Source organism: Chelonoidis abingdonii, chromosome 1 (assembly GCF_003597395.2).
Source record: "Chelonoidis abingdonii isolate Lonesome George chromosome 1, CheloAbing_2.0, whole genome shotgun sequence".
NCBI lineage: Eukaryota > Metazoa > Chordata > Testudines > Testudinidae > Chelonoidis > Chelonoidis abingdonii.
The window spans coordinates 31225522-31239020 of NC_133769.1; the positions used below are offsets into that span (position 1 = coordinate 31225522).

The 13499-nt window shown below is 41.4% G+C and overlaps 1 protein-coding gene across 1 annotated transcript in view; it reads left to right on the forward strand.

Annotated features, from left to right (window-relative positions):
* Positions 1-13499, forward strand: part of SLC2A13 (solute carrier family 2 member 13) — a 341963-nt gene that overhangs the window by 84553 nt on the left and 243911 nt on the right. The window contains exon 2 of the mRNA XM_032803991.2: positions 1271-1430. Within this exon, the coding sequence (XP_032659882.1) occupies positions 1271-1430 (160 nt within the window). The remainder of the gene's footprint in view (positions 1-1270; positions 1431-13499) is intronic.

The window sequence follows — 13499 nt, forward strand, 5'->3', positions numbered from 1 at the left end:
GTGCACTGTGGGATACCGCCCGGAGGCCAATAACGTTGATTTCCGTCCACACTAACACTAATCCGATATAGTAATATCGATTTTAGCTTTACTCCTCTCGTCAGGGAGGAGTACAGAAATCGATTTAAAGAGCCCTTTAAATCGATTTAAAGAGCAGTGTAGTGTGGACGGGTGCAACTTTAAATCGATTTAACGGCGTAGTGTAGACCAGGCCACAGAGATGCACATTGCCCCTTTAAGTATGCTGACCCCGCTCTAAGTATACTGCCTTTTTAAATAAATCAACAAGTTGAGAGAGCATCTACGGCCAGCAAGCTCCCTCCATCCTGAGCCCTGTCATGTCTCCCCCCTGCTCTATGGATCAGGTAAGCAGGGGGCAGGAGCAGGGGGGAGGGGGACACCCTGACATTAGCCTCCCTCTTCCTCTCCTCCCCCCCCGCTCAGCAAGCAGGAGGCTCCCACCAGCAGCTCCAAGCCAGAGGGCAGGAGCCGCGCATGGCAGTGGCGGGAGGGACAGCTGAACTGCTGGCAATTGATAACTTGCTGGGAGGCTGCCGCACAGGGAACATAGGGGAGCAGGGAGCTGATGGGGGGCTGCTGATCCACCCTGGCTCCAAGCTCCTCCTCCTCCTCCTCCCTTCCCCCAGCTAGCTGCAACAGGCTGGTCTTCCTGCAAGCAGTGGACAAAGCAGGCAACTGCCAAACAATGTTATAAGGGAGCGCTGCGCAACTTTAAACAAACATGTTCTCTGATTGATCAACAACTAAACAAAGTAGACTGGGACAACTTTAAGTGAGGAGTTTCTGTATTTAGATTATAAATGTCTAACTCTATTTCACTCCAGCTCAGATTCATGTGGTACTGTACCTGCTTGTTTTCCCTTGAACTGAAACTATAAATATATTTTCTCATATTTTAAGGTTATCTTTAGTTCATCTTAGATGGTTTTTGCTTAAAAATCTGTGATTTGTTTCATGATGCCAAACTCTATTTTAAAATTCCTTTTTGTATTATGAATCTGAATATTCACAAGCATGGTAATTATTATTACTTCCCAATATCTGTGTCCATCTGCTTCAGATAACCATTCTTTAGCGCTTATTAGCAGTGCAACAAAATGCTGCTGTTAGTTTTCTCAGTTGGAACTCAGAAATCAAGTGCATACAATTTGTTGTCACATTTGTTATATACTGTTCTTTAATGCTTCATGACTACAGAGAATGTTGTGTACAGTTATGTAAGATTTAATTCATCACTTTTTTCTTGTAGGTGTGGCCTCCATGACAGTACCAGTATACATCGCAGAGGTCGCTCCACCCCACTTAAGAGGCAGATTAGTTACCATTAATACTCTCTTCATCACAGGAGGGCAGTTCTTTGCCAGTGTTGTCGATGGAGCCTTCAGCTACCTCGCAAAGGATGGATGGAGGTTTGTAAATTCTTACATTTAAAAGTGAAAATAGAGTTGTTGTGACTTGGGAAGGAACTAGATCACTAGTCCCCAAACTGTGGCGTGCACATCCCTACTGGGGCATGGAGGAACATTGGAGGGGAGGGTGGTGCAGTGGGGTCTGGGTCAGCCCCCACAGGGGGGCAGGGAAGGAGTGCCACCCAGCCCCGTTCTGCCTCCAACTCTGCTTCGGCCCCAGCCCCTCCCCCACCCCCTAGCTGCCAGCCTTGCTCCTGCCCCCAGCTGTGGCCCTGGCCACGGCCCCTGGTTTACAGCCTGACCACAGCTCCAGCCCTAGCCTTGGCCCCCTTACCCCAGTCCACTCCCTGGCCCCTTCTGGTGTTACCCTGGGTTTTCAGAACCCAAAACAATGGTAGCTTAACTGTTTCGCTCCAGGCAGTGTCAGGAATAAATCAGTGGGGACACAGCTATTGTGTATGATAAATGATTAATACAAGAAAGCATGTACTTATCTAAAACTACAATTTATTAGATATTAAGCATACACAGACATAAACAATAGTTCAGGACATCCCAGCTATAGTTACCTACAGTCTGAGATGGTTTTGAGTAATCACCAGGAGCCCTCTTTCTGTCCAACTGATGGGGAGTTTAGATGTCAGTTCCTTTCCCTGAGAAAAGCTTCCTTGGACTACTCTGAGGTATTTACTTTAATCTTTTATAGCTGACTTTAACAAAACAGATAACCTTATAGTGACTCCTAGTGAGTCAGCACAATAACCTCTATTGGGTCATCTATTTATCTAATTTCAACACATTTATCATTATCTCAAAAATGTCTAGTATTTCTAGCCATAACAACAATATGTCAGGCGCACCTAAAACCAAGTTCGCTGTTCACTCCTTTTCCATAACTTTCTATCCCATCCTCCCATTCTGATTAACAAACTGCAAATATGCAGCTGTCAGACCTTGTCTCACAAAAGCCTAAGATTATTCCTAGCTATATGGTGTTTGGTTTTTAGTCGGCAGTGGCTGAACAAACATACAGAATGGCTGACTGCAGTACTGTCAAGTTCTGGGGTATATGCAAGGATGTCAAATTCCGGGGCAGTGGCAGGAACTGTGGCCCCATTCCTGGCCTGGTCTCCTGACCGTGGCTCCTGGGGTTGCGAACAGGAGTAACAGGGGCCGGGGGCGACACGATGACATGAAAAGTATAGGTACCACTGAACTAGATAGATAAGTGAAAGAATTCTAAGAGAGAATTCTGACTAAGCTTGTTGATTTTAGATGACTTAGAACATCTTTAAACAGAGGTCATGGCACAACCTTAACTATAGTGGCGCTGCTGCTCTACTATAATAAAGTCAGCTTGTCTCTTGCATTTAAAATATATTAAAATAAATATTGACTTCTTAAAAAGGCAGTCTCCAAATAAATGTTGCACTTTAAAGATTACTTTTGAATGTATGCCTAATAGTCTTGTTTGAGCAATAGTTATTTATTGAGAATTGGATGTCATTTGTACTCGAGGGCAGCATTCTGTTTAAACTGTGGGTTGAGAATATGTTAGCTAATATCTTTTGTTCCACTTTCTGGATTCAGAGTTTTTCTTTATTAGTTTTAGTCTGTTGAACTTTGATTGAGTGTCCTTCCTACGGAGCTGTATATTTCAAGAGAGTAAAATAGAAATGATGATGCGAACAGAATGTACTAAATTCTTGGCTTAATGCATTGCAACTCTGGCTTTCTTTTTAAAGGATGACTTATAAATGTATTCACGCAGGATAATTAAAATTGACTACCCATTAAAATATCATTCTAATCTTTAGGAACTTATTTTTATTTAAGCAAGTGCAAGGTTCCATAGAAACTTGTGTTGAGTAACAGGGGATGCATTGGTTGCAGAGTCTTCAGAAGAACTGACACCTAGAATGTTGTGTCTGTATTTCATAGCTTTTCAATCATATCACTGTGGAGCTTCATTAATTGTCATTTAAATACAGATTTCAAAAGTCAGCAAAGGAATCCTTTCCCTTTACCTAAATACTAGTATATAAGAGAACAGAAAGGCCTTTTACTGGTATAAAGCAATTATTTCTAAGGGTATGTCTACACTACAAAATTAGGTCCATTTTATATGTCGATTTTTAGAAATTGATTTTATACAGTCGATTGCGTATGTCCACACTAAGCGCATTAAGTCGGTGGAGTGCGTCCTCACTACCTTGCTAGCATTGACTTATGGAGTGGTGCACTGTGGATAGCTATCCCACAGTTTCTCACTGCCCATTGGAATTCTGGACTGAGCTCCCAATGCCTGATGGGGCAAATACATTGTCGTGGGTGGTTTTGGGTACATGTTGTCAGTTGCACCTCCCTCCGTGAGAGCAACGGCAGACAATTGTTTCGCGTCAGACACCAGGGCGATTAGCAAGGTGTGCTGCGCATCAGAGAGGCTTTGAAAACCAGTTTCATGACTGGCCAGGCTTCAGTGTGACAGTTGTGTGTGTTTCTGCTTGATGCAGACCCATCCCCTATGTTGATTTTAATTCCCTGTAAGCCAACCAACCTCTCCCTTCGAAATAAAGTAACTATTGTTTTGAAACCATGCAGTCTTTCTTTATTTAATTTAAAAAAAAAAGAGAGAGATAACGGACAAGGTAACCCAAAGGGATTGGGGGAGGAGGGAGGGACAAGGCCACATTGCTTATTGTAGCCACCCTAAAAATCAAACTGTTTGAATGACAGCCTTCTGTTGTTTGGGCCATCCTCTGGAGTGGAGTGGCTGGGTGCCTGGAGCCTCCCCCTCGCCTTCTTGGGCATCGGGTAAGGAGGCTATGGAACATGGGGAGGAGGGCAGGCGGTTATACAGTGGCTGCAGCGGGAGTCTGTGCTCTTGTTGGCTTTCCTGCAGCTCCAACAGATGCTTCATCTTGTCTGTTTGCTCCCCCAACAGACACTTCATCATGTCCATTTGCTCCTCCATTAGCCTCAGCATGAGGTCCTGCCACCACTCTTTATGCTCACTTCATTCTTTCCTGGCATCTGTAAAATAGTAAAATAAGTAGCTGTGTAGGGAATACAAGATAAAATAGTTGCATAAAGCTGTGCCCTATCAGTGTGAGAGGGCTGCATGAGCTCAGAAAACATGTCATTGTGAGTGCGTTTTTTTCGCCTTCTAATCTGTGATAACTTCAGGGATGGAAATGATAGGGGAAGCGTAGAAACATTCTACACTCCACGATTCTGGGAGGACTGCATGGTCACCTATGCTGCTGAGTTTGCCACGCTGACCAAAACAGGAAATGAAATTCAAAAGTTCGCGAGGCTTTTCCTGTGTACCTGGCTAGTGCATCGGAGTTCAAAGTGCTGTCCAGAGCGGTCACAATGGAGCACTCTGGGATAGCTCCCGGAAGCCAATACCATCGATTTACATCTGCACTACCCCAAATTCAACCCAGCAAAGTCGATTTTAGCGCTACTTCCCTCACCGGGGAGGAGTACAGAAGTCAATTTTAAGAGCCCTTTAGGTCGACGGAATGGGGTTGTTTGTGTGGACGGATTCATTTTTAAATTGACCTAATGTGGCTAAATTCGACCTAACTGCAAAGTGTAGACCAGGCTCATGTCTCTTGACTGATCACAGTTACGTTTGAGTATTAAACAGCGATCATTGCCACAATATTGGATTACGTTTTAAGAGTGCAATATTGCAAATATACCTAGGTATGGAGGATGGATAGGATATACATATAGAGCAATCAATTTATAGGCAAGCGAAATAGTACCTATTATTAAGGTTGTCCAACGCTTCTCATTATAAGATCCTGTTTTCAGCTTCTTATAACTTTGCCAAAATTAACTGTTTGGACTGAAATTTCTGTGCAAAAACTCTGCCTCAGGCAGAATTTTTTTTTTTTTTCATTTCAGCCAAAATGATTCAGCTGTTTCTCAAAATGAAGCTAGGGAAAAAATACATTGTCCAACCTTAATTCGGCCTCCTTGCATGCCTTGTGAATGATCTTTAATGATGTAATCCACAGGACCCCTGTTTTATTCAGTTCACAGGGTCGACGGTAACAGCTGTGCACAGCGTCTGTTATCTCCTCACTGATCAATGTGTAACACCATGCCTTAATTACTGTAAACCAGTCAAACTCTGCCCTGAAGACAGAGATGTTAATTTCCTCATGGTCTCTTCTGTGGTGCTCATTGTTACAGTGCTTCACAAATATTAATACATGTCTCTTCACAATACTCTTGGGAAATGAGCAGGGTGTTTATTATCTCCATTTTACAGATGGAGAACCGAGGCACAGAAGGGTTAAGGTGAAAAGTATCCACTTACTTTGGGTGCCCAATTTTGAGATCTCCAGGCCTTATTTTTCAGAGTGTATAGGATAACATAGTACTTTATGTAGTCAAAGCACAGCTCGTATTGACTTGAGTTAATGCAAATTACACCCTAATGGCTCAAGTTGGGCACCCAAAAAATGAAGAACATACAGTTAGTGACCACCTGTGGAAAGTTGGTTTAGGTGACTTGCCTAGCATCATGTAGAAACTCTGTGGTAGGAGCAGAGAATCCAAGTTTTAAGGGCAGAATTCAACTGCTTTAATCATGAGACCCTCCTTTCTTCCCCTGCAATCCCTGCCCTATTCAATATACACAAATATTTCTGCAGAAAATTAGGTAGGGATCCTATTGACAACAGCTTCCTTCAATACATAACCATGATCGATCCCCTCAGCATGGTCTATCCTGCGCACAGAATTAGGCCGGGGTCCTCTGGAAATATAGTATGTGATCTTTATCACAGTGCATATGCCCAGGGATTGGAATTAAGGTTTCGAAGGCAAGTTAATTCTGGCATTTCCTAAATTTAAATGCTTAACTTTGAAATCTTAATGATGCTTTTAGTTTTTGTGTGTAAAAATATGTTCATATGTATAAAATATATCCCCCCTCTTCTTTTTTTGATCATTGAAGTACTATAGCTCTTGGACAGCACACTGTAATCCATAGTAAAAAAACCCAACAAAAAACAAAAACTATCCTAATCAGTGGGAGTTGTGTTTTACTTGAGAATAACAGTACTGAGTCATTGAGCCTGCCAGATCTGGAAATTCACTCTAAGGGAGAATGGAGAGGACACCTCATCTAGCAGTGCCAGAAGAGCAGCTGAGTAGTGGAAAAGACTGCTTTGGTGTCTGTGTGAAAAGAATGTGGGAGCCAGGAGCCGAATATCAAGGTTCTTCTGTGGTGCCCATCATCAAATATCTGGGCACAGTTTGGGTGGGGTTTGAAGGAAATCATCACAGGGCCTGGGTGGGGGGTGAGGGTAGCAGATATGTGTACAGAGAATAGAGCAGAGTTAAAATAGCATAGCCACGGAATCCCAGACAAAACGCTTTAAGCTGCAGTTTTGGTAACAAGTAAAATCAGTAATGTCAGGGTGAAAACCCTTACAAAAACATTCCAGTTATCACGAAAGCACTCTTGCAAAGCAAGGAAATTCATAGTTAAGGCTGAACTTAAAAGAAGCTCAAAGATTTGAAAGTATGAAAACACACATTTAAGGTACTCAGCAACCTTATTTCTGGCCCTGTAGTGATGCTGGCCTCCTATTTTCCCTTCTTTGTTACTTTAGTTTTGGATCAAATTAGATAATCTCCTGAAATGACTTTCTAAGGCATTTAACTCTGTAGCCATAGATGAGAACATATTACAGTACATGTAGAAAAGCAACTTTACTTGATATTTTGTGGGTGGACTATAAAAATATGGGCACCGGAAAGAATTGGTTTTATAGTTTAGCGTTATACTATATGTTCATGTTTCTCATGTGATGTTTTATTAGTCATTTATCAGTAACCATTACTGTTTTCATATCAATATTATAAGTTGCATGGACTGGGCTAGGAGGTATGCATATGTGGCTATGCTTGAGCTCTCTGAACACATTGCATAACTGGCGGCACAGAAATTTTAATGAAGAATGGGGAATGAAATGACTGCCATCAATATGTTATTTGTCTAATCAGGAATTTGTAAAGCATCTTTCTGAGGACAGTGCATGACTGTAAATAAGGCCAAAGTCAGTATAAGAGCTGCATGACTAGGAGCGAGGCATTTCATTTTTGTAGTCACAACAGAAATTACACTTTGGATAGATACAATACTCTCATCATTTGATTCCTCCCCCCCCCCCCCCCGCAAGCTCTTAACAGCGGAATGGGAGGACAGAATTGACATTCTTTGGGTCCCTTAATTATGTGTTTCATACTTTGGATTGCTTGGAAATTATTTTTTAAAGTTAAAGTGTTACTTTTTACATTTCTTCACATGCTAATTTTTGATAACTCTCATCATAAACTAGTAATTATTGGGGTGGGGGGGAGGAAGGGTCGTGTCCAGCTTCCTGTGTTGGGTGATATTTCTGCTGGTGGTTGCAGCCTCCTAATTCTCCATTTGTATACACAGTATCACATTGTAAATTACAAAGCACCCTATGCTTTTGTGAAAGGAAGCACGTAATTTTGAAATGATGCTCACAGAAGTCATGGAGTACATGATTCCCTATCTGAGTCCAGTGACTTTGGAATCAACATATCACTGTTGCCATGGGGAAAGAGGCTGCAGGAAATGGAGAGAGAAAGAAGAGTTTGCTGTCTAATCCCCTACATAGGGGGTGTTAAGGTTCTAAAGCTATTAGTAGCAGTGGATTTGGTGAAGATTCTGCTGTCACTGTGCAGAGAATTAGTGATACAATCTTAATGTGCTTCTTGATCTAAATCTTGATCTAAATTACTTAGAGCTCCATCTGGTAGATCCTCAAGACCAGAAGCGGCCCTTTAAAAAAAAGCCTTTTCTGTATCTTGACTCAGGTCAAATCACACTTCAATCAAATCCTGCTTTAAATAGTGCCTTATTTACTGAGAAACGTAATGCTACAATTTAGGAACATTTTTTATCATGCATTTTCTAAATTCAGTTATTGAAACAAAACAAAGTAAATTTAGCTTCTTTTGACATAATTTTGCGTCTACATATATAATGCATTGTAAGGAAAAAACATAGCATAAGAACTACAAAGTTAAGTGCTTTCACCAGTTCATACCAAGAGCTTTGTGTCTATTGGCTACAGGACGGTTCCCTGCTTCCTGAATACAATATTTTGCCTTCGCACTCCAATAGTTGTAACAAAAATAGATAGTGTCTGTCTCCTCCTTTTGAAAGACAGTGAGCCTTCATAGAATTTGGCTAAGTTTCCTTAAAATCTCTGATTCTCACATCAAGGTAATTGTAGGTACATTGTTATCCCTTTTCCTAAAACATAAGCAATATTTCATGTTATCCAGGGGCTCCCAGATTTTATTGGTTCACTTATCATCTTCTTAAAAATTTGGTGAAGTGAATGGATGGAACATCAAATTCGCATATCCCCAGTGATGCATGTACCACAGTTATGTGAACTGCTAATCCAGTCCATTACTTTTCAAATATTTTGGCAGTTGAGAGAGTTCAGTAACACCGACTGTAATATAAAAACAGCCACATTAAAATAACATTAACTGTTTGAATGGGCAAGTTAAATAGTCCTAATTATCTTCTAAACTTGATTAATCAAACAGTTAGCTGTTTTAGAGCTGGATGCTATATGTGGTTCTGCTGCTGAGCTGTTATGTGATCTTGGAAGTTGTTTAGGCTGGGATTTTCAGCAGATCTTAAAGGAACTAGAAATCCGAACTCCCTGGGGCACCTTTTGAAAATCCCAGCCTCAACTTCTGTGCTTCAGGTTCTCCATTTATGAAATAGAAATAATATCTGTGCATAATGAACAATGTTTGTAAAAAAAAAAAAAAAAAAAAAAAAAAAAAACTTTAAAAGTAGGGCTGGCTTCAGAACACTTCTGTTGTGTTATGTGGAATGCAAGTGAGACCTTTCTAAAAACATTAGTGGGAAAAACAAGAGAGAACGTCACCCACACCAGAATTGCCTGTAGTCTCATGGTTAGATCACTTGTGTGGTATGTGGAAGACCCAGATTCAAGTCCTTGCACCAAATGAGGCAGAGAGGAATTAAACCTGCATCTCCCATATACCAGCTGAGTGACCTAACCACTGTACTATTAGCTATTCTGGGCTGTGGGTGGATCTTTCTCATGTTTTTTCAAGGACAATTTCTGAAAGGTTTTGTTTTTCATTCCACATCACAAATTAGGATGTAAGTACCTCTGTCTAATTTGAAGCAGGGACTGAACCTGTCTCTCCCATAGTCTCAGTGACCACCAGTCTGTTGGTTGTTCTGAATTTAGGGAGTGTGTGCATTGTGTGTGTCTTATTTTGATAAGAAATCCCATTCTTGTACTGAAAAATCTCCTCCATGACATTTTAGCCAAAACTGATATGTTTCCACCAAACATTTTGGTTTTGATGAAATGGCATTTTTCAATGGTAAAGAAGTGTAATTAAAAATGGGGTATGGTTTTTTTATTTTTTTGGACCAGCTTTATTAAAAAAAGTATTACTGTCCTAATGCTTTACAGGCCAGACTTCTTAACTTCAGCAGGAGGAGATGGAAGATATTTCTTTGTAGTATGGCGTGTTGCTTTTACTCCCATAAACATTGTATTCCTAGAATTAAAACCCAGCATTGTTTTGATATCTGAAAGGTCAGTTTGAAGCAGCCTGAGGGATTTTTGCAAAATGCATATTTTGCTGTTAGTCGCTATTGCCACAGACATGAAGAGAAATTGCTGCTTATTTACTGGACAAATGGCTTACCAAACTTTGGGCAATTTGAACCATGGGAAAATTTAATCTAGAAGTGGTACATACATATTCTTGGATGTTAGACTTCATTATTAACCTGAAGAAAGTTGGGTTAGGAAGCCATTTGCTCAATTACATTTTTCTGTCTATCTATCTACATTCAAACACACTTTAAAAAAAAAGTTTTAACATGTTCTTATTTTGGATTATATAATCTTTCTCTTGGGATTTATGGTTCATTTGTGACCTTAAGCAATTTTCACTAAGAACAGTATTCTCAAGTCAGTTTTCACAGACCTTACAAATGGTCATTTGTAATTCTACACATAAATGAAAACCAAGTATCACCCATGTCATAGAGGGGAATATGTTTTGATAACTTTTTCATTGTAATGCAGTTGCAATCTACTACAGACTGCTGTTCACATCGCTGGTGGGAAAGTACTTTTCATTTAAGAAAAACAAAGATTTTTAGAATTATGTGTCTTGCTTACATGTAAAAGAAATGTGCTCAGTTTTAAGGCTGGAAAGGTAGAAACATGGAATAATAGACTTGAGGCCAAAATGCCAGCAAACCAAGTGCAACCAGTCCTCACAGCAAATCATCCTATTAGGTGTGTAGGCCATGTGACTGGGTATCTTATTTAAATTGGGCTTTAAATCAAGATACACTAATACTGTGTCTCACTGACATAATACTGGTAAAAAAAAAAAAAAACTTACAATAGAAAAGTCATTTGGCAATGAAATTGATACACTATTTGATACAGTATTGGGGCCCTTTCCTGCAGTTGCTATAGGTCAGATTCCCTTTGATTTCAGTAGAAGTTTACCTAGTTTGCTTCAGTTAATGGCCAAAAAACATCAAGTAGAGCAAACTTTGTGGATACAAATGTATTTCTCACCAATAGAAGGACATATGCACTGATTAATCTCAATGGTGTAGACAAAGTCTGACAAGTGACTGCAGGATGGGGCACATTTGTTATGTAAACACACTATGTCCTTTACTAAAATGAATTTTAATAATTAAGACCATAAGAATGGCTGTACTGTGTCAGACCAGTGGTCAATCCAGTCCTGTATCCTTTCTTCCAACAGCGGCCAACTCCAGATGCTTCAGAGGGAATTAACAGAACGGGGCAATTATCAAGTGATCCATCCCCAGTCATTCAATCCAACTTCTGTTAGTCAGAGGCTGGGGAGACCCAAACCATTGGATTGCATGCTTCACCATCGTGGTCAATAGCTAGTCCTGGGGGAATTCTGCACCAATTTTTAAAAAAATTCTGCACACAATATTTTAAAATTCTGTAAAATTCTGCCTTTTTTTTGGTTAAAGTAATGCAATATAATCCAGCTAATTTCAATTATTTTGGTACGATATTTAAACTACAATACAATGGATGGAGAATGGGAGTGGGCAGTATTGGAGAAAATCACCAGCACCCCTCTGTCTAATAGTAATGTAGCTAGTATTGACCCTTTACTTACAGTTATTAGTCAACAAATATATGCAGCCATATGCTCTTCAGTTGGCTATGATGTAACACTGAGCCAAGTGAGGGCTGAGGACTCAAACTCACAATTTACATTGGCTACTGACCATCTCCAAAAAGGTCAGTAGCAAACAGTTCATGGAGCACATTTTGATAGGAAATGTTTTCAGTCCAAAAATTTAGACCAGTTCTAAACACTGAAGCACCATAAGCATTTATAAGGCCATACTATGTTAACAGTAAGGCTTCTTTGCACCACTCTGGCAATATAAAGGAGCCTTAAAATTTGTACAGCTGTTTTATATTCCTGGGGGAATTCACTAAGAAAAATGGGAACAATTCACTAATCAGGCAGGCTGCTATATTCTCCTCTGCCTGAGGCAATAGAGCCTGCCTCTCACCTACGTCTTCAGAAATAGGTGTCTCTCTCACACATGACTAACCAGCCCCCTGCTTCCGGCAGTGATTTATGTCTCTGCTGGCTGCTCTGGATGCCCAAACCGACCTGTCTGCACTGCCAGGGAGTGGGCACCTGACCACTCTTGTGGCTTCCCTGTCAGAAGTCATTTTTCTGCGGGTATGCAAATAAATCTGCAGGGGCCATGAATTCTGTGCATGTGCAATAACACAGAATTGTCCCAGGAATAAATAACCATTGATGAACCTGTTCTCCATGAACTATCTAATTCTTTTTTTTTTTTAACCCAGTTATACTTTTGTCCTTCACAACATCCCCTGGCAATGAATTCCACAGGCTGGCTGTGCATTGTGTGAAGTTCTTCCTTATGGTTTTTTAAAAAAACTTGCCTATTAATTTCATTGGAGGACCTTTGATTCTTGTGTTATATGGAGGGATAAATAACACTTTCTTCACACCATTCATAATTTTAAAGATCTCTATCATATCTCCTCCCCCTTAGTTGTCCCCTTTACAAGCTGAACAGTCCTAGTCTTTTAATCTCTCCTCACATGGAAGCTGCACCATATCCCTAATTACTTTTGCTGCCTGTAGTCTTATTGGAAAACTGGGAGGTGGGTGGGCGCAAGCCTGCCCATTTCTAAAGGCCCCTCCCTCAGCCTAGCAGGAGGGACCACTGGACCCAGGGACCAAATGAATATGGGGGACAAGTAATGAGAAAACCAGGGACTGAGGTGAAGGTCATAGGTTCAAAATGAGGGTACTGGATGGGAACACTGAGCAAAGAACCCCAGACAGCGCCCACTACTCCTCAAAGGTGTCAAGGGAGCCAGCAGATGCTGCCCACTGAAACTCTACCCCGATGCGTGAAACTAGGAAGGAACAGAAATAGGCCCCACAGTCGCAGAGCACCCCCTCATCCAGCATCCTCCTCCTGGTAGTGTAGATGGAGAGTTTGACCAGGGCAGGAGGAGGTTGACGAGGAGGTCTCGAGACTTCATGCGGCCGCAAATGGGGTGTGCAAAAAGGAGCAAGTGCAGGGAAAAGTGCAGCCAGAACCTCAACAAGAGGTTTTGGAGGAGCCAGAATAGGGGCTGCAACCTGGCGCATTCAAGATAGGTGTGTGCTAGGTTCTCTGTCATGCCACAAAAGGGGCAGGCCTCGGGTATAGGTGTGAACCGTGCCAGGTACATGCCCGTGCTCATGTCTCCGTGAAGGAGCTGCCGGCCGATGTCCCCAGCAGGCCGTGGGATCAAGGTGGAATAAAGGCTGGCCCAGTGGAGCTCCTCATCCTCTTTAGGTGAAAGATAGTCCTGCCATTTGGTGTCAGGGCGGGACACGAGGGTGAGGAAATGCAGTATGTGGAGCATGAGCATGTACAGTTGGCCT